The sequence below is a fragment of the Neofelis nebulosa genome, chromosome 4 (genome assembly GCF_028018385.1).
Source record: "Neofelis nebulosa isolate mNeoNeb1 chromosome 4, mNeoNeb1.pri, whole genome shotgun sequence".
In the NCBI taxonomy this organism is placed as follows: Eukaryota; Metazoa; Chordata; class Mammalia; order Carnivora; family Felidae; genus Neofelis; species Neofelis nebulosa.
The window spans coordinates 155,848,730-155,869,788 of NC_080785.1; the positions used below are offsets into that span (position 1 = coordinate 155,848,730).

General features: G+C 50.4%; 1 protein-coding gene and 1 long non-coding RNA gene across 3 annotated transcripts; one reads left to right on the top strand and one right to left on the bottom strand.

Annotated features, from left to right (window-relative positions):
• The first annotated feature begins 2,891 nt into the window (after positions 1-2,891).
• TMEM161A (transmembrane protein 161A) lies at positions 2,892-19,632 on the top strand. Of its 2 annotated transcripts, none has more exons than XM_058727342.1 (12): positions 2,892-2,980; positions 6,361-6,464; positions 7,426-7,506; positions 7,869-7,966; positions 8,084-8,240; positions 9,234-9,385; positions 17,684-17,744; positions 17,843-17,986; positions 18,089-18,202; positions 18,350-18,524; positions 18,664-18,760; positions 19,054-19,632. In XM_058727342.1, exons 1-12 carry the CDS (start codon positions 2,978-2,980, stop codon positions 19,305-19,307), a joined length of 1,440 nt encoding a protein of 479 aa, XP_058583325.1. In that variant the 5' UTR covers positions 2,892-2,977; the 3' UTR covers positions 19,308-19,632. The 2 variants fall into 2 exon arrangements, with proteins under 2 accessions (XP_058583325.1, XP_058583326.1); XM_058727343.1 differs by having other exon boundaries at positions 8,159-8,240.
• LOC131510331 (uncharacterized) lies at positions 9,311-11,148 on the bottom strand. The gene is made up of 3 exons (XR_009261003.1): positions 10,886-11,148; positions 10,514-10,571; positions 9,311-10,193 (listed from the first exon to the last, which is right to left on the bottom strand). It is a non-coding gene; the product is annotated as an uncharacterized LOC131510331 (long non-coding RNA).
• Positions 19,633-21,059: the final 1,427 nt, after the last annotated feature.

Below are 21,059 nucleotides of genomic sequence, written 5' to 3' on the forward strand. Positions count from 1 at the left end.
ACCCTCACTGTGGACAAGAAGTCAGACCTGTCCCTGAAGTCAGTGCCCACAGGTTAAGTTCCCAGTGTGGGGTTCATTAAAATGTGGACAGCTTTCAAAGACTGAGTGGTGAGGCCGGTGGGTGGGGTTCTGTATACCCATCCCAGGAGGCTGCACTTTCTTCATTTTCCATCAGGTGGCACCCAATAGTATGCTTTCGATTCTGTGCTCCCTACTCAAAAATAAAAAATAAAATAGAAATAGCAATAAAAAAAAAAATATTCCGGGACACCTAGGGGGCTCAGTCGGTTAAGCGTCTGACTCTTGGCTTCGGCTCAGATCACGATCTCACGGTTTGTGAGTTTGAGCCCCTCATTGGGTTCTGTGCTGACAGCGTGGAGCCTGCTTGAGATTCTCTCTCTGTCCCTGTCTCTCTGACCCTCTTCTATGGTCTCTCTCTCTCTCTCTCTCAAAATAAATAAAACAAACTTTTAATAAATAAATAAAATCCCTCTTGGCTTCCAGGGGTTCCACCCCATGTTTTCAGGCTCTGAGCCTGGGGACTCAGAAGGGCTGTGTCACATGTTGTGTGCACATGTGTGATTTTACATGTACAGCTTGGGGTGACCTGGGCCATGAAATGTCAGTGAGCAGGCTACTGGCTTCTGGAAACACCTTTACATCCAGACTCCAGCTCTGCACCTGCTGGCTCTGTGCAGGAGGATACAGGGAGGGTTGTGTGGAACTGTCTTCTGCCAGCCTTTGTAAAGACACCATGGTGACGTCAGTCAGGGCCACTGTCACCATCAGAGGGTCACTGAATCTCTCAGGAGCTCAGTCACTGGTTGAAAGCATCATGGGAATTGTGGCCTAGAGAATGTGGATTCACCTAATGGGGAACAGAGAACAAGGAACATCCAATGGAGAACAGACCACATGTGCATCCAACGTAGAATAAAGAGTGAGGAGTGTCTGTTTCATTTTCATTTTTAAATGTTTTATTTATTTTTGAGAGAGACAGAGTGTGAGCGGGGGAGGGACAGAGAGAGAGGGAGACACAGAATCTGAAGCAGGCTCCAGGCTCTGAGCTGTCAGCACAGAGTCCGATGTGGGGTTCAACCCCACAAGCCCTGAGACCGTGACCTGAGCCGAAGTTGGACGCTCAACCGACTGAGCCACCGAGGCGCCCCAGTAGTGTCTGTTTTAGGACAGAGGAGGGACGTTATCTGGCTCTAGTGTTAAGAGGCACTCTCAAGCTGCTCAGGGACAAATAGACTGTTGGGGGTGAGGTGGAGGATGGTGAATGGAAGATGAGGTCCAGGATGTGTGGGAATTTCCTGTAGTTCACCGCCTAGGGGGCGCTGTGACACCTAAACTCATAAGCCCCGGATCCAGGGGGAGAGGACAAGGTGTGACGTAGAGATTTGGGCCTCCCAGAGCCTCGGTATCTTCATCAATAAAATGGAGACAATTGTCCTGCCACCTCAGCCTACTAGAGGGGGCACATGAGTAAACCACCCCACCTCCCCAGCCTGGCGTGCAGCGCACCTGCATGAAATACCCCTCCCTCCTCTCCCCCTTTCCTCACACCCTCCCTAAGTCCCAGCTTTCCTGCATCCTTCGTGGATTCATAAATCAGCTCATGGCCCCCATGTCGGTCCAGGGAAGTCCTGTGACCCTCACCACCACTGTCACCCATCCTTTCTCAAGAGGCCCCTCTGTGTCCAGAGGACTGAAGCCACAGTGAATCCCCTCCAAACAGACATCCATACATGCTCATAAACAAAGACAAAAACATCCAGGGACAAGGTAATCAACTATACAGGTCCCACTCACGGGCCTCATAAAAACCCTCAGACATCTAATCACACCCCCATGTATGTCAGGCAGACACACGTATCCATAAAAACACAGATGCAAAACTTAGGTTCCCAGGCTATCAGCCTTTTCCTCCAAGCCTTGAAACACAAAGCATCAGATTCTTTGAGAGAGAGAGAGAGAGAGAGAGAGAGAGAGAGAGAGAGAGAGACTCTCAAGCAGGCTCCACAATCAACACTGGACCTGGTGATGGGCTTGATCTCATGACCCTAGGATCATGACCTGAGCAGAAATCAAGAGTCCAACACTCAACCCACTGAGCCATCCAGGCGCCCCTAAAACACCAGATTCTTGAAACTGACATTTTTTTTGATCCTTGATCCAGCCATGCCTGAAGCTGACTATGCTTTTAGAGTTTTTGTTGTTGTTATAAAAAATTTTCCTTTTTAATTATTATTATTATTATTATTATTATTATTATTATTTTCTGGAGCTCATTTGAGTTGGAGTGTGTGGGGGGGTGGTGTGTGTGTGTGTGTGTGTGTGTGTGTGTGTGTGTGTGTCACAATCAGAGTCCTGGCTAATAGAAATGAATAAGGCTTTGCCAAATGAAAAAGATTGAGAAAGGAGATGTTCCGAGATGAGTGATAAAATTTACAGGGACCTGGAGGTATGAAATAGCAGCATGGCCAGTGGCAAGCTGTACCATAGTGTGTACAATAGTGTCGGCAGCCGATTGAAGTCAAGTAGAAGTGTACGAATTCAGTCTGGACACTTGGGAATCTAGTCAATTGGGAGCCATCGATTTTTCTAGATCAGGGGAGTTCCACACTCAGAACTCTCCAGCGGGAGGCAGTGCGTGGATAAATTAATGTATTTGCCTCCGACCTGAGAGATAGGTCCAGACGCTAGAAGACTGAATCTCAGAGAGGACAGCCACCACACAAGGTCCCAGAGACAGTCCTGACTCGACCGAGTCTGAGCTTACCGAGCGTCCTCAAACTACAACTTCCGGCATGCAACGCGAGCGACCCCCCCTTTCCCTCTTGGTTTGCTCCAGCTCCAAGCCTGACGATTGGTCTTTCGGGCTGTTTGTCAGAACGGAGTCGGACCCTGATTGGTTGGGTTCCCTCGAGGTGCTCAGAGCCGCAGGTCAGCGGACCGCGCTCCCGCGGGCGACATGGTGAGCCGGCTGCCCGCTGCATGGGCTGCCCTGAGGGGTGGGAGACCCTCTGACGGGGTCCAGGGAGACACCGAGAGGACGGGGATCTCTTTGTGGGGACTGGGAGCTCTGAGGGACTCTGGGTTGCGCTGAGGGCCTTGTGTCCCTCTCTGGGTTCAGAGTCTCGCTGCCAGACCTATGTGGGGGTTGAGGGTTCTGCCTATGGGACTGGAGGCCCCTCAGCGTTCGGGAATTCTGGAAGATCTCCGGGGACCCTCCAGGGGCCTGGAATCATGTGGAGGGTCGCAGCCCTGCGAAGGGGACTGGGGAGCCGAGAACGTACGGATCCTCGCTAGGGAGGTCTGGGGTCCTCCTGGAGCCCACGCTGGCGACGTGGGTCCTGCAGAAACATGGGGGCCGCTGCGTGTGTTGGGGTGTGTGGAAGGGCCAGGGAGAGCCCTGGGAGGAGGAGCCAAGTCGAAGGTATCTGGGTGACCGCAGGGCGAGGCAGGGTCTCAGAGTTGGAGACAGCACAGTTGGAACCTTCAGGTCTCACGTGGCTCTGGGTCCAACCTATTGACTTTATCCTTAAAATTTAGCCTGGCCACTTGTGGGTTAGGCTGATGCGGGGCGAGAGCGGGAACTCCCAACACTTAGGTGTTCAGACCGGCAGAAGGAGGGGCCCTGGAACATGACCCGACCCTGCCTGGGAGAATCCCCAACCAGGGGGGTTTGGAGGTGCGCCTGAACGTGAAAAGTGGACGTGGTTCCAGGCCCAGGTGCAGGAAGTTGTGGGAGGTGAGCGGAGGGGTTCTCAGGAACAGGATGGAGGAAAGTCTCATTGGTGTTAGCAGGCAGTAGGATTCTTGTATTCTCGGATTGTAGATCCAGGGAAAGGCTTTGAGCAGGAGAGGGACATAGGCTGATGGGAGGCTCCAGATATCTTTGGAGATCAGCAGAGCCAAAACCCCAAAACCGGAGGCTGCTGGGGGGCGGGCCTTGAGAAACATCCCTGGATCGACCTCGGGAGCCTCAGGTGGAGGGATGCCTGCTTCTCCTTCACTTCCCTTTCTCCTTCTTCCCTCCCTCTTACTCTCTCCTTCCTTCCGCTCGGCCTGTCCTAGGTGCTGGAACCGAAGTTAGAATAATGAGTCCCCTCCCTGGGAGGTATCAGAGGGTGATGGGGTCTGCAGTGGAAAGCCCGGAGGTCTGGGAGGGCCTCTGAGACCTCAGTGGTTGGACGCTGGGAGGGCTGCTGAGAGAACCGGGCAGTTACAGGCAGTGAGGCAGGGTGTCTGAGCTGGGCCCGCCAGGCCTTGCGGGCTGCGAAAAGGAGTTGGATGTTCACTGACATCCTGGGTCGCCTGGAAGAGCAGAGTGCTGTGTCCGCGGCAGTGATGCGCGGGTACTGGGGCCTCCCGAGATGATCTGCGAGCTCCACAGAGAGGTCCAGGCTAGAGGTGCTGCTCTGCTGGGTCGCTGCTCTGCTGGCACTCTGCTGGTGCCGCTCGTGCTGAGCCTAACAGGGGATTGAGTACCAAAGTAGAGGCCGAAGAGGGAAGAGAAAAGTCGGCAGGGGAGCCCCAGGATCGGATGTCTGAGGAGGCGTGGATGGGAGGTTCTGGGCACAGGGAGGGGCGGAAGAGGATCCTAGGAGGAGGGGCGGGCCCTCCTCACTGGGCTTGGAAGGGAGCCTCCTGACCCTGACCGTGCACAGGGTCTTTTGTGACCGTTAGGCAGTCGGCACTTGCAGGTTAGGGAGGGTGAGCAGTGAGAATAGGAGATTAGTGTGATTTAGAGACCTGACCTTATTACTGAGCAAATGTTTCTGGTTTCAGTTTACAAGTTACAGGCCTAGAGGGGTGCCTGGGTGGCTAAGTCAGTTTAGCAACCTACTCTTGATTTCAGCTCAGGTCATAATCCCAGGGTTATGGGATCGATCCCCGCCCTCCCCCAATTGGGGTCCACTAAGCGTGGAGCCTGCTTCAAATTCTCACTCTCCCTCTGCCCTTCTCCCCTGCTTGCACTCTCTGTCTCTCTCAAATTAAAAAATAAAGGGGCGCCTGGGTGGCTTGGTCGGTTAAGCGTCCGACTTCGGCTCAGGTCATGATCTCACGGTCCGTGAGTTCGAGCCCCGCGTCGGGCTCTGTGCTGACAGCTCGGAGCCTGGAGCCTGCTTCCGATTCTGTGTCTCCCTCTCTCTCTGCCCCTCCCCTGTTCATGCTCTGTCTCTCTCTGTCTCAAAAAAATAAATAAACGTTAAAAAAATTTTTTTTAAAAATTAAAAAATAAAATAAAAAAACAAGTTATAGGCATAGAGAAAATACCCTGTTAGTTATTTTAATGATGGATTTCTCAGCAGTCATTCTGAATTCCTGTGCTGTCCCATCACACTAGAGCTTTTCCTATTAAAGTTAGCATGTTTTTGCCTGATTAATGGGTAATTTTAATAATTAATTTAAATATTAATTACTTTAATGTTAAAATTAAAATTTAATATTATATTATAATAAAATCTAAAATATTAGTTTTAATATTAAAGTAATCTTTAGTTCACTTTTGTTGTTAATTATCATATGATAATACTAGTCGACAGCTCTCCTGAGCACATAATTTTATATAATTACATAATTACTGATACCAAATTGGTATTTACTGCATTCAAGCAGGAAAACCCAGCATCAGACTGATTACCAAAAGCGTTTCTTCTAAAACGTTTTTACAGATTAATAGCTGAAAACGTGTTATGAATTGTTAGAGAGTTTGTTATGTAGAACTTGATGAGAAATTCCTAATTGAAAAAGTCATCCCACTCAAATGTATAGTCTTTGTCCTGAAACTGGTAGTGGCCAGGAAATATGCTTTCCAAAGAGGTTGATTACAAAGGGAGGGAGAAGGAGAGGGCGATGGAATCATCAGGATAATTTAAGGTGGGAAAGACGGGGACAGGACTGCCACCGTGAACTAGGATGTGTGGGAGACGAACCTCTTTCCTGGCTGTGCCAGGCTCGCTGTAGGTCCGGAAGGTGGTCTTCACAGCACATGAAACAAAATAGGCAGCATCCCATTTCCAGATGCGGAAACCGAGGCCTCAGGGAGACGAATACCTGAAAAACCCACAGCAGAGGCCAGAAGGGAACCCCGGTCTCTACTCAAGCGTGTGCTCTCCACCACCTTACAGGCCAGCTAGGTGGTGGTGTTAGGGAGTGGGGGGATCCACACACAGCAGGAGCTCCCAGGGTTGAGTCTGAGCCCACTGCAGGCCCTCCAAGATGCAGCTGGAGTCTGGGGGGCGCACCCTCCCCAGCCTGGCCCCAGTCTCTATAAATAGCCTGAGTTCTGAGGGAGTGAGCTTGTGACCTTCTGGCAGGCACTGCCCTTCATGTCCCCCCCCCCCCCAGGCGGTCCTGGGAGTGCAGCTGGTGGTGACCCTGCTCACCGCCACCCTCATGCATAGGCTGGCACCGCACTGCTCCTTCGCACGCTGGCTGCTCTGCAATGGCAGGTGAGCCACAGCCCCGCCCCGCCCAGGTGGTGGGAGGAGCCCCACCGGGCCCCGCCCCCTGTGCCCCCGCCTCCACCCGCCTCACGTTCTGCAGTGTTTCTGGGGTTTTTTTAATTAATTAATTAATTTATTTTTTTAACATTTTTTTTTTTTTTTTTTTTGGGACAGAGAGAGACAGAGCATGAACGGGGGAGGGGCAGAGAGAGAGGGAGACACAGAATCGGAAACAGGCTCCAGGCTCCGAGCCATCAGCCCAGAGCCTGACGCGGGGCTCGAACTCACGGACCGCGAGATCGTGACCTGGCTGAAGTCGGACGCTTAACCGACTGCGCTACCCAGGCGCCCCGGTCTGGGGTTTTTTTTTAAAACAACAGTCTTGAGTTGTGCTTGACGTACAATAAACTGCAAATGTCTGAAGCACACAGTTGGGTCCGTTTTGACAGATGTCCACACCCATGAGACCACATCTCCACACGTGGAAGAGTAGCTGCTTCCCCCCACTCCTGCCTTGCCGCAGTCCAACCCCTTCTTCCACACTGCTCTCGCTGGAGATCTGTTTCCTGCAATGCTTTTTGTCCCTGTTTGGATCTCGGACACTTTCTGAGATCGGGTGGAAACTGTGAACTTTTTCTCCCGGACAACGCACATGCCTTCTCTGCCAGAAGAGATAGTCAGCAGATTTCAGGGGTGTCCAGGACCCCCCCCCCCACCATCCCCGCCACCCTGCCGTTTCCCCAGAGCTTCTCACTACACTCCTCTCTCCTCCGCCCCCCCCCCCCCCCCCGAGCAAACCTCCCAGCCCACGTCCCGGGCCTTCTCCTGACCTTGCATGGCCCCTGCCCATCTTGTCCCCATGTATTTTGGGTCCAGCTCTCCTCCTGACTCCAGTCCCGGGTTTGAGGATTCACTGCCTTGATCCCTCTGTGCCCGAGTTTTCCTGACTTCCGGTCTTTGCTCTCAGTCTCTTCCGATACAAGCACCCTTCTGAGGAAGAGCTTCGGGCCCTGGAGGGAAAGCCTAAGCCCAGAGGCAGGAAGGAGCGGTGAGTGAGCCCCCAGCCTTAGGTGAGCGGCTCTCATTCCAGGTGCAGCTCTGGGCATCGAGGAGAGTAGGGGACACCCCAGTCTGAGAAGCTATCACTGTCATCCATCTGGGTGTCTAATGCTTATTGGAAGTTTGCTCTGGACCAGCCCTGTGAGCAGGGGGCGGGTGGTGTCCTCGCCCTGGTGTGTAGAGACGGAGGTCTGGGGGGAAGGTAACTCCCAAGCCAGCTCCTCCTGTGCTCTGAGCCTGGCACCGGGCAGCCTCCCGGGATGGTGTGGGGTGGGCCGCCATGGCTGACTGGGGAGGAGAGAGCAGAGGATCCTGCTTTGATTCTCCCCCTTTATGGCTCCCCCCACCCAGGTGGGCCAATGGCTATAGTGAAGAGAAGCCCTTGTCTGTGCCCCGAGACGCCCCTTTCCAGCTGGAGACCTGCCCCCTCACAGCGGTTGATGCCCTTGGTAACAGTCCAGCTGAGTCCCCAACTCCCCAGCCTGAGCCCACACCGTGGAGGGATTGGTGGGGAGAGTGTCCCGCGCTGGCGCTGGGCGGAGGGCTGAGCTGCGCGCTCCCCGCAGTCCTGCGCTTCTTCCTGGAGTACCAGTGGTTCGTGGACTTCGCCGTGTACTCGGGTGGCGTGTATGTCTTCACAGAGGCCTACTACTATGCGCTGGGCCCGGCCAAGGAGACCAACATCGCCGTGTTCTGGTGCTTGCTCACCGTCGCCTTCTCCATGTATCCTTCCTCAGGCGCCCCAGTCGCTCAGGGAGGAGGGAGGCAGGTGGGAGCTGGACTTGAGCTCTCCTTTTTTACCCCCGTTTTCCCCTGCCCCCAATTGGTCTGTCATGGGCCGCCCTGCCACAAAACTTCCCAGGACTGGGTCGTATAAAGCAGTCATTATTTTATTCGCTCTCCTCCTGGGCTGGGCTCAGCTGGGCCGCCTCATCTCTGCGCCAAAGGGGTCCCACCTTCCGTCAGGCTAAGCCAAGCTTCCTGGGGGTAGCAGAAACACCAGCGAGGGAGAAGGGGTGCGGGGAGAAGGGGTGCCGCAGGCCTCCTGAGCCCCCACCCCCATCCCTGTCCCTTGTCTTGGCCAAAGCAACTCACCAGAGCAGACGCAGGGGCAGGAAAAGAGATGCCCCTCTGCTATGTTGTTTTGTTTTTTTGTTTTGTTTTTTAATGAAAGTGCCCAGAGAACAGAGGCAAACCTGTGACACCGAGGACCCAAGTCTGACAAAATGCCCTTGTGGAATGGGCATGTGAAGAAGAGAAGTCCATCTTGAAGCCCACACTGGTTCTGGAAAGCCCCATGGGTCTCTTTCAGAGCAGATTGGAGATACAGCCCTTGGATCTCTGATGGCTTCTCAGAGGAAAGGGAAAATTCACCTGCTGTGAATGCAGCCGGGAGGCCAGACCTCCTAAAGAGACAGACTTGCTGGCCATTTTAGTCAGAAATGGCCACAGGTAGTGTGATGAGGCCGAGCTGGAGGCCCAGGCCTGCCTTCCACCCATACACCCCAACCCAGCTGACACAGGCATGAGCAGCACCGGACCTTGTGTCCTGGGCTTGTCCAGCAGCTTACTTGCTCTCCTCCTCGGTCACTGCCCTGCCCCCCGAGACTCCAAACCCCAGCTGTGGTGTTCGGGTTCTAGAGCTGGGGGATCACTGGCTGGGAGTGGGGGAGGGGGCACTAGAGCTGCTCATGGCTTCCTTAGCCCTGCCCCCAGCAAGATGTTCCTGACAGTGACCCGGTTGTATTTCAGCGCAGAGGAGGGGGGTGAACGCTCTGTCTGCCTCACCTTTGCCTTCCTCTTCCTGCTCCTGGCCATGCTGGTGCAGGTGGTGAGGGAGGAGACTCTCGAGCTGGGCCTGGAGCCAGGTATGTGCAGTCTTTGGGGCATGGGGTCCCCACGCCCATCACTCCCTCCCGGAAGTTGGTGAGGGTGGGGTTTAAGCGGCACGGAACAGGTGAAGGAGGGACTTCTTGGGCCTGAGTGTCTCTATGGATGCTGGCTACCCTGGGCACCCCCCAGGCTTTGGGGGCAAGAGGATATCCTGTCTCACTGTCTCTGATGCCCAGCCTGCAGCTGGGCACTTCTCCACAGGGCACTTCTGTTCCCCTCATCTGTCCTCTCCCTGGCAGCCATTGCGATTTAATATCTACCTAGTCGAATTTAATCTGGTGAAGGAAATGGGTAAATGGCACGAAATTCATAAAGTGCAAGAGGATACGTATCGAGGAAAAATCGCCCACACTGACTCTCCTTCCGAGAGGAAACCTGGGGGGCCACTTTCCTTTGCTCCCATGAAGTGGTAGAGTTTATGGCTCTTCCACCACCGTTTCCCCTTAAAAGCATCAATTTGGAGTTTGTCCCTTGATGCTACATACGGTGTGGTTTTTTTGGTAGTACCCACATAGTATTTCATTTAGTGGATGTCCCATGATTATTTAACCAGTCTGCTACTTACAGACATCTAACTCTCTCACTATTAAACAATGTTATACAACATTGCGTTATAAAACAGTGTTATATGGGAATAGCCTTACGCATGTGGCCCTGTGCGAGAAAGTGCATTTGTAATTTTGATAATGTTGCAACTTACCATTTAGGAAAAGATGAATGAAGTTCCTGTTTCCTTAAATTCTCTCCGATGTGTTTCCTCAGACTTTTTTTGTCTTGGGTAACCTGATGGATGAAAATATAAGCGAGGTTGAGTACCTTTTCATATGTTGAAGAGTCATTTCTATCTTCCGTCCAGAAAAGTTCTGTTCTTTTGCCCAGTTTTCTACTGGGTTGTTGGCTCTTTTATTGATTTGTAGGAGCTCTTTGTATATTAAAGACAGTAGCCTTTGTGTGTGATAGTAGCTGCAAATATTTTTTCTTAGTTGCTGATTTTTCTTTTGACTTACTCTTTGGATGATCTTTCAAAAATATAATTTGGATCACATCACCTCTCTGCCTAATACCAGACTCCAGTGTCTTTGGATAAAGATCAAAATACTCACCATGGTCCGCACACCTCTCTGCCTGCTCCTTGAGCTTCATCTTCACCAATTCTCCCTGCTTTTTGATTTTTAAAATTATATAATGTTTTATATATATAAACACGCACACATCGATGAATATGTATATGTAAATTACAAAGCAAAAGAACAATGTAATGAGCTCACCTCTCAAATGAATACTAGAACACTCCCAACGTTCCTGCGTGATTCTGGTGCTGCTTCCCAATCCCACCAACCTTCCTCCCCTACTCACAGCCCCATCCAGTCTCTCAAACTTTGTGTTTATCATTCCTTTGCCTTAAAAAACAAACAAAAAAAGTTTCATCACTCATGCTTCTGTCCCTGAAGAATTCATCATACAGTTTTGCTCACCGTCTCGGATGGTGTCCGCCAGTGTGCAGTCTGCCCGCTGGTACTTTTCTGTCTTCGGTGGTATTGTTTGCGAAACTAGGCCACGTTGGTCTGGGTGGCTTTAGTTCGTCTCTTCTCACGGATGAATGATGTTCTCTCATGAGACCACTTGTCTTTACTTTTTCTTTCTCCTGTTGATGGACATTTAGGTGGTTTCCAGATTTTAGCTTTTCACAGTCGCTGCGGGGAATATTCTTTAAAAAAAATTTTTTTTAGCATTTTAAAAAATTTTATTTTGGGGGGCGGAGAGAGAGAGAGAGAGAGCGAGCAGGGGAGGGGCAGAGAGAGATGGAGACACAGAATCTGAAGCAGGCTCCAGCCTCTAGGCTGTCAGCACAGAGCCCAACGCGGGGCTTGAACTCACACTCTGCGAGATCATGACCTGAGCCGAAGTCAGACGCCCAACTGACTGAGCCATCCAGGCACCCCTAAAAGTTACCCTTTTAACCATTTTTTTTTATTAAAAAAATTTTTTTTTAAATGTTTATTTATTTTTGAGACAGAGAGAGACAGAGCATGAACAGGGGAGGGGCAGAGAGAGAGGGAGACACAGAATCTGAAACAGGCTCCAGGCTCTGAGCTGTCAGCACAGAGCCCGACGTGGGGCCCGAACCCACGGACCGTGAGATCATGACCTGAGCCGAAGTCGGACGCTCAACCGACCAAGCCACCCAGGTGCCCCCCCTTTTAACCATTTTTAAGCATACACTTCAGTGGCATTAAGTACATTCACATTATTGTGCGAACATCATCACCATCCATTTCCTGCCTTTTCGCCTTGTGAATCTGAAACTCTGTCCCCATTAAACACTGACTCTCCATCCCCCAGCCCCAGCCCTGGGCTCCTTCCATCCTACTTTCTGTCTCTATGAACCTGACCACTCTTGGTGTTTTATATGAGGGGAATCATGCAGCATCTGTCTTTTAGTGGCTGGCTTATTTCACTCAGTGTAATGTCCTTAAAGTTCATCCATGTTGTAACCAATGTCCAAATCTCCTTCCTTTTTAAGGCTCAATAATATTCCATCGCATGAATATACCCCATTTTGCTCATCCATTCAGGTATCGATGGACATTTATGTTGCCTTATGTTTTAGCTATTGTGAACCGTGTTGCTCTGAACATGGGTGTACAACCATCTCTTCAAAACCCTGGGTTTTCTTCTTTTTTTAAAAATTATTTTTGTTTTTTTCTAAATTTACATCCAAGTTAGTTAGCATATAGTGCAACAACGATTTCATGAGTAGATTCCTTAATGCCCCTTCCCCATTTAGCCCCTCCCCCTCCCACAACCCCTCCCGTAACCCTCTGTTTGTTCTCCATATTTAAGAGTCTCTTCTGTTTTGTCCCCCTCCGTGTTTTTATATTATTTTTTCTTCCCTTCCCTTGTGTTCATCTGTTCTGTGTCTTAAAGTCCTCATATGAGTGAAGTCATACGATATTTGTCTTTCTCTGACTGACTGATTTTGCCTAGCATGATACCCTCCGGTTCCATCCACATAGTTGCAAATGGCAAGATTTCATTCTTTTTGGTTGCCGAGTAATACTCCATTGTATATAGATACCACATCTTCTTTATCCATTCAGCCATCGATGGACATTTGGGCTCTTTCCATACTTTGGCTGTTGTTGATAGTGCTGCTATAAACACTGGGGTGTATGTGCCCCTTTGAAACAGCATACCCATATCCCTTGGATAAATGCCTAGTAGTGCAATTGCTGGGTTGTAGGGTAGTTCTATTTTTAATTTTTTGAGGATCCTCCATACTCTTTTCCAGAGTGGCCACACCAGTTTGCGTTTCTACCAGCAGTGCAAAAGAGATCCTCTTTCTCCGCATCCTCGCCAACATCTGTTGTTGCCTGAGTTGTTAGCTATTCTGACAGGTATAAGGTGGTATCTCATTGTGGTTTTGATTTGTCTTTCCCTGATGATGAGTGAGGTTGAGCATCTTTTCATGTGTCGGTTGGCCATCTGGATGTCTTCTTTGGAGAAGTTCTCTTCATGTCTTTTGCCCATTTCTTCACTGGATTATTTGTTTTTTGGGTGTTGAGTCTGATAAGTTCTTTATGGATTTTGGATACTAACCCCTTATCTGATATGTTGTTTGCAAATATCTTCTCCCATTCTGTCAGTTGCCTTTTAGTTTTGCTGATTGTTTCCTTCGCTGTGCAGAAGCTTTTTATTTTGATGAGGTCCCAATAGTTCATTTTTGCTTTTGTTTCCCTTGCCTCCGGAGATGTGTTGAGTAAGAAGTTGCTGCAGCCAAGATCAAAGAGGTTTTTGCCTGCTTTCTCCTCGAGGATGTTGATGGCTTCCTGTCTTACATTGAGGTCTTTCATCCATTTTGAGTTTATTTTTGTGTCTGGTGTAAGAAAGTGGTCCAGGTTCATTGTTCTGAATGTCGCTGTCCAATTCTCCCAGCACCACTTGCTGAGGAGACTGTCTTTTTCCATTGGCTATTCTTTTCTGCTTTGTCAAAGATTAGTTGGCCATACGTTTGTGGGTCCATTTCTGGGTTCTCTATTCTGTTCCATTGATCTTAGTGTCTGTTTTTGTGCCACCCTGGGTATAGACCAGAGGTGGAATTGCTGGATTATATGGTAATTCTGTTAATTTTTTTAAGTTTATTTTATTTATTTTGAGAGAGCAAGAGTGCAAGCAGTGGAGGGGCAGAGAGGGAGAGAGCGAATCCCGTTGTGGGGCTCAATCTCACGAACCGTGAGATCATGACCTGAGCCAAGATCGAGTCGGATGCTTAACCAACTAAGCCACCCAGGCACCCCACAAAGAGTTTATTTTTAAGTTATCTCTACATCCAACATGAGACTTGAACTCACAAGCTTGAGATCAAGAGTTGTACTCTCTACCAACTGAGCCAGCCAGGCACCACCCCGCCCCCCGCTTTGCCTTTTGTTTGAACCTATTTTTTTGGTGATCAGTTTTCAGAGTTCTCTATGTTCTATATTCGGGATATGAATCCCTTATCGTATGTATGATTTGCAAATATTTTCTCCAGTGATGTGGGTTGCCTTTTCACTCAATTGATTGTGTGTGTGTGTGTGTGTGTGTGTAAGTTTATCTATCCATTTTGAGAGAGAGAGAGAGAGAGAGAACATGGGAAAGGCAGAGAGAGAGGGAGAAAGAGAATCCCAAGCAGGCTCCACACCGTCAGTGTGGAGCCCGACCCACAGCTCAAACCCATGAACTCTGAGATTATGACCTGAGCCGAAATCAAGAGTTGACGCTTAACTGACTGAGGCACCCAGGCACCCCAGTCGTATCTTTTGATGTACAAAAATGTTTAATTCTCATGAGTCCAAATTATCTACTTTTTTTTTGTTGTGTGTACCTTTGGTATCATATCCAAGACATCATTGTCAAATCCAATGTTATGAAGCTTTTCTTGGGCTATATATTTTTATTTTTTTTTTCTTGTTGGTTTTCAGAGTTTCTTTATATATTCTGGAAACTAAACCTTCGTTACATGTGTTGCACATACTTCCTCCTATCAAATCTGACACACCATTATTTCATGAACTGCTGAAAGAAGATAAAAAACACTGTTACTTAAAGTATTATATGCCATCAATGGTCCTATGTATCCCGATTTTAAAGAAGTTAAAATGTGGGTGTGAGCGGGGGAGAACTGTATCCTCTAATTTGTGGTGCAGCTTTTCACTTTCTTTGTGGTGTGTTTTCCTCTTGAAAAAAATTGTCCCCAAATGCTGTATTTTGAAAAATTTCAAACGTACAGAACAGTTCAAAGACTCCTCTAATGACACTCCATACGCCCTTGACCTAGCTTCCTTTGGCCATGTTTGCGTTATCTTTTCTCCACACGCACACACACCACACTTTTTTGGGCTGAGCCATTGAATACAGCTGTAACCTTCACCTCTGGTGTCTTTTGATGGACAGCAAGCAATTCATTATTTTAGTTGATTTTTGTCTTGAAGAAATTTCCTTCCTTTCCCTACAATCAGAAAGACTTTTATATTTTCCAACACAATATTTCAAGTTTTGGGGGTGCCTGCGTAGCTCAGTCAGTTGAGCATCCTTCTCTTGATTTTGGCTCAGGTCGTGATCCCAGGGTCGTGGGATCGAGCCTTGGGTCGGGCTTTGAGCTAAGTGTGGAGCCTGCTTAAGATTCTCTCTCTCTCTCTCTCTCTCTCTCTCTCTCTCTCTCTCTATCTCTCCAAGTGCCCCTCTCTCCCACTTGCACTTGTGCTCTCCCTCTCTCAAATACTATATACGTATATACTCCAAGTTTTACCTTTCACATAAACCCTTAAATTCCTGGTAGTTCACTACTGTGTTATGAGATAGGGATCAAACTGAGTGTTTTCCATGGGATAACCTTGCTATACAATTGTATTTTTAGTGAATTGTGGGTTCTTGTGGTTTCCTTTCATCTTGTCCAACTTTTCCCTTTTGTGTGGCTAGGACCTCTGGCTTTTGTATTATATAGCACTCCTCTGGTCGGCTTCTTTCTCTTGTTTCCAATTTCTTAGTTGGCTACTGACGTCATTAATTTTTAGCTTCTTCTGTTTCTAGCATTTATCACATATACGGCTGTAAATATTTTACTAAGTCCCACTTTAGTCCACCCCATAAGTTTTGACTTGTAATTTTCATCATCAGGCAGTTCTGGGTATTTTATTTTATTTTATTAAAAAATTTTTTTTTTTAACGTTTATTTATTTTTGAGACAGAGAGAGACAGAGAGCACGAATGGGGGAGGGGCAGAGAGAGGGAGACACAGAATCTGAAACAGGCTCCAGGCTCTGAGCTGTCAGCACAGAGCTGGACGCGGGGCTCGAACTCACAGACCGCGAGATCATGACCTGAGCTGAAGTCGGTCGCTTAACCGACTGAGCCACCCAGGAGCCCCTATCAGTGTTTTCTTTACATGTTTTGTGGCTAACTGACAAGGTGTTTACAAGTTTAGAATTGCTACATATTCCTGGTGAATCAACCATTTTATTAGGATGTATTCTGATTCTAATAATACATTCTGTCTTACTGTAGTTTGTGTGGCAAAAATGTAGCCTTTCCAGCTTTCTTTTCTTTAGTTGACATATAATTGACATATAACATTGTTAGTTTCAGGTATACAACATCAAGATTTAATATTTGTATACATTACAAAATGATCCCTAGGATTAATCTGGTTAACATTCATCACCATACAGTTATAACTTTTTTTGTTCTTGTGATGATCTACTCCCTTAGAAACTCTCAAATACACAATACCACCTTTCTTTTGATTAGTATTTGTCATGACTTTTTAACATCCCTTTTCTTTCAACCTTACAGGAACCTTATGTCGAGGTATGTCTCCTTTAAAAAACATAGAGCCGCGGGGCGCCTGGGTGGCTCAGTCCATTAAGTGTCTGACTTCGGCTCAGGTCATGATCTCATGGCTTGTGAGTTAGAGCCCCCACATCGGGTGGGCTCTGTGCTGACAGCTCAGAGCCTGGAGCCTCTTCAGATTCTGTGTCTTTCTCTCTCTCTCTCTGCCCCTCCCCCACTCACACTCTGTCTCTCAAAAACAAATAAACATTAAAAAATTTTTTTTAAAAACATATAGCTGGGTATTTTCAATCAAGTCTGACAGTCTGTGTCATTTAACTTTAAAGTTTAACCTGCTTACATTTATTATGATTACTGACATATTTGACATCGTTTCTGCCATCTTGCCTTTTCACTTTCTATTTGTTCTTTTTCTGTGATTGCTGTCAACATTGGCTGCCAGTCTAATTGTCTTTCCTCTATAGGTGATCTGTCTTAAATCCCTGGCTGCTTTGCGATCTCTTTGTTTTTGGTATTCCAGTTTCACTACAGTGTCTAGGTATGGATTTCATTGTATTTATCCAGTTTGATATACTTTGTGTGTGTCATTCATTCTGCAGACTTTTCAGTCATTCTTTTCCAAGATCTCTCCTCCTCCATTCTCTCTTCACTTCTCTCTCTCGGCCTCCTTTTTGACTGATGCTGCAATTTCTATGCTCTTAATCTCCCTTCATATTTCCTACCTTTTTATCTTTCTGAGTTGGAATCTGAGTGATCTTCGGATCCAATTCATTAATTCCTCCTTTGGCTGATTTGAATATGCCATTTAACAACCTATCATTCCAATAATTGTATTTTCCCTTTGGGTGAGCTTAATTGGTTCCTTTGCAAATATACCTGGTCATCTGAGGTAGCCTCGTGTCACCTTTCTGTGACTCCAACTTTTATTTTCCTCAATCGTTTCACACATGATAACACCTACAAAATTTCTGTAGTCTGCAGGGTATAAACTTGTCTGTCTTTCTTTTTTCTTTTTTTCTTTCTGCTGACTCTCCTTTATCATGATTTATTCCCTGGTGTGTTTGATGATTTTGGTTGTGAGCTCATTTTTATTTGCTTTTATTCTGTGGAAAATCCAAGGGCCTGCATTGAGGATTCTTCCCAAAACGTTGGTTTTCTCCTATGGGAGTCCTTCATGCCCCTCTGGATTCCTGGTATAATCCAGGAAGCTCAGACTCAGTAGTCTACCCCACCCCCATCTCCCCTAGTCCAATCAAGGGTGTCTGCCTGGTACAGCTTCCTATTCGTTGAAAAAAAAAAAAAAATCGCCCATATCCAGAGCACAAAGTAGTCCTTTTGCCTGGCACCAGGCCTGGCTCCCACTGGTTCATTCCTCTCTGGGAAGTAGAAGCACACTCTGAGGCTCCAGCAGTTATTAGACACTGCCCTCTCCTTGTCTTCCCTAGGCCTCGCCAGTATGACCCAGAACTTGGAGCCACTTCTGAAGACGCAGGGCTGGGACTGGGCGTGAGTCCTGGGAAGTGAGGTGGGGCCAGGGCAGGCTGTGACCTGCAGGTGGGGTACTGACAGGCTTCAGAGCCTCCTGACCCTCCTCTTCTCCTCAGGCTCCCTCTGGCCAAGCTGGCTATCCGCATGGGGCTGGCATTCGTGGGATCCATGCTGGGGGCCTTCCTCACCTTTCCAGGCCTGCGGCTGGCCCAGACACACCTGGATGCGCTGACCATGTCGGAAGACCGGCCCATGCTGCAGTTATGCGGAGTGCCAGATGGGAGGGCGGCTGGGAATCTAAAGGAGGGGCTGGGGGGATGGTGGGTGCCCAGGACTCACTCCTCTGCGCCCTTGCCCCGTAGGTTCCTTCTGCAGATGAGCTTCCTGTCCCCTCTGATCATCCTGGGGCTCTGGACCAAGCCCATTGCACGGGACTTCCTGCACCAGGCACCTGCTGGGGAGATGACCTTCTCCCTGTGCGAATCTGGTGGGGTTGGGAGGGAGGGCAGCTGGGGGCCCCTCTGTGTACCCCAGTCTCTGAGCCTCAGGGAAGAGCCTTGGGTCCTGGGGGAAAATCCCGGGGCAGGGGTGGCCTCCCAATCCCCTCATTCCCCTCCCCACAGGCTGTCGGACTCAGCCTTCGACTCACTGCGCCTCTGGGTGCTGGTGGCGTTGTGCCTGCTAAGGCTGGCCGTGACCCGGCCCCACCTGCAGGCCTACCTGTGCCTGGCCAAGGCCCGCGTGGAGCAGCTGCGGCGGGAGGCCGGCCGCATAGAGGCCCGTGAGATCCAGAGGCGGGTACGGGCTCCCGAGGTTGGGAGGGAACACGGGGCTCAGGGCAGGATCCCGATCCCTGGGGCGTAGGGTCACCCCAAGCCCAGAAGGCTGCCCCCTGCCACCTCCCCCCGCCCCGTAGCCACTGCTACCTGCCCACTAGGTGGTGCGGGTCTACTGCTACGTGACAGTGGTGAGCCTGCAGTACCTGACGCCCCTCATCCTCACTTTCAACTGCACGCTGCTGCTCAAGACGCTGGGTGAGAAGGGGCCTGGGCGGGGCCGGGGCGGGGCCAGGGGCGGGGCGGGGCGGGGAGGGCGGCCGCTGGTGTTAGAGCTGAACTAGGTGGAGGAGGTGGAGCCGGAGACCCGACCTGGTGGTACGTGGGGGTAGGGTGGGGGTAGGGTGGGGGTGGAGCCCGGAGGGCCTGGGGACGCGGAGAGGGGAGGAGGGGCCCGAAGTCGGGGTAGGGGCCAGGAGTCAGAGTTTGGGATGGTGGCGATGGGTGGGGGTCCCAGCGGTCAAACCCCGCCTGTGCCTTCACCTTCACAGGCGGCTACTCCTGGGGCCTGGGCCCGGTTCCCATGCTGTCCCCTCCCGCGTCCTCAGCCCACGATCGCCTGGTGGGCCCCGAGGAGGATGAGGCCCAGCAGACGGCGGCCCGGATCGCAGGGGCCCTGGGCAGCCTGCTCACGCCCCTCTTCCTCCGCGGCGTCCTCACCTTCCTCATCTGGTGGACCGCCGCCTGCCAACTGCTCTCCAGCCTCTTCGGCCTGTACTTCCACCGGTACCTGGCGGGCTCCTAGCCGCCCGCAGAAGACGCTCCTGGGGCCCCGAGGTCCGGGCCGAGCTCGCGGTTCCCGGCCGCCTCCTCCGTGTGTGCCTCAGTGTCCTCAGGTGCAAGACGGGCCTGGGAGTCCCCGCAGCGCCTGCTGTGCGGGTCCACTTCACCGCAGTGCCTGAGCTGTGGCCCCCTTGGATCCCAGGTTTCTGCCTCAAAACTGTTGCCCTGGGCCCAGTGGCAGAGGATCCCAGGGCCATTGTTCCCAGATGGCACGCCCCCTCCCCCATTTGAGGCAGAAGTGGGGGTTCATTCTTCTGAATAAAAGAGCAGACTGCTTTTACAAAGAGGATTGCAGTGGTTTGGGAGGCGGCTCTCTGCATGTTGGTGTGGCTCAGGCCACCTGGGTACCTGTGGGGGCTTCTGGGGGATGAGCCTCCGTGCTGAGCGAAGGGCCACTCAGAGCAAAGGCCTGGGAGCAGGAAGTGAAGAGAGGAGGAAAGGTGGGGAGAAGAAACGCAAGTGTTGTAAAACTTCCAGTTCCAATGGGTCTGGAGGCGACAAGTCAGGGGAGAAGAGGAAGACAGGGGCTGGAGAAGGAAGAAAGGCAGTCAGGGCAAGAGGGAGGAGAGGGAGGAAGTGGCCGGGAGCGGGAGTGGATCCAGAGGAAGAGAAGGGAGGGAAATGGAGGTGGCGGATAAAGTTGTAGAGATCTTGCAGGAGGAACAGAGACATAAAAGATAATGGAAAACATGGGGCGCCTGGGTGGCGCAGTCGGTTAAGCGTCTGACTTCAACCAGGTCATGATCTCGCGGTCCGTGAGTTCGAGCCCCGCGTCGGGCTCTGGGCTGACGGCTCGGAGCCTGGAGCCTGTTTCCGATTCTGTGTCTCCCTCTCTCTCTGCCCCTCCCCCGTTCATGCTCTGTCTCTCTCTGTCCCAAAAATAAATAAAAAACGTTGAAAAAAAAAAAAAAAGATAATGGAAAACAAGGGAGGGAACAAAGGAAATCAGAGGACTGACCCAGAAGAATCTTCCAAAGAAAGAGAGCTCTGGAAAGAGACATCCAAGCAGAGGGAGACGCTGATGGAGCCAGGCAATGGGAACTCCCCAGGACCGCACGGTTTCGGGTGCTGCGGGACGAGAACCCCATCCCTAGGCACGTGTCCGGGAAGTTCCAGAATGAAGTCCCAGCGAGGACAGAACAGGCCACACCTACTGGCCCAGGACTCCGAGATGATGGAGCGTGGTCTCCTCGTTCTGCTGGTCCCACGCTATGGCCGACACCCCGGGAGCCCCCGAAACCGGTGCCCTGAGCCCACTGGCACAGACCCCCGGCGGTGGTGCCTCTGGCCACCTGGCCCTTCCCTTGCTCAGCCAGGGCTCTGCGTGCTCTCTGCTCTCAGAGCTCAACACCACGTGGTTTAGGGACACACAGGAAGTTGAAAACACCTAAAGAAAAGCAAGAGAGTGACCGGCACGAGGCGCACATGGGCCAGCCAAGGCAGGAAGAACCCATGACGGTCACAGGCTCTCACTGCCGTGCGTTAAACCACAGCGGTCTTACAGACTTTTTTTGGGACACATTTCACAATTAAAAAAAAAAAAAAAAAAAAAAAAGAGAAACAAGGTGGAGCCACAGAGAAAAATAGGGAAGACAGAAGGGGGTGGTCAGGACCCTGTGTTTTCAGGAGGGGAAGTATTACCTTGTTAACTGCCATGTCAGTGGTAGTCACCACACCTCAGGGCTTCTCACAGGAGGGATAATTCTGCCCCACA

What these genes read in the sequence shown, in the direction of transcription:
- TMEM161A (XM_058727342.1), top strand. An exon ending in CCCAGAGGCAGGAAGGAGCG is followed by an intron (nt 7,507 to 7,868) that starts GTGAGTGAGCCC and finishes CCCCCCACCCAG; the next exon opens with GTGGGCCAATGGCTATAGTG. An exon ending in CGAGCTGGGCCTGGAGCCAG is followed by an intron (nt 9,386 to 17,683) that starts GTATGTGCAGTC and finishes TGTCTTCCCTAG; the next exon opens with GCCTCGCCAGTATGACCCAG.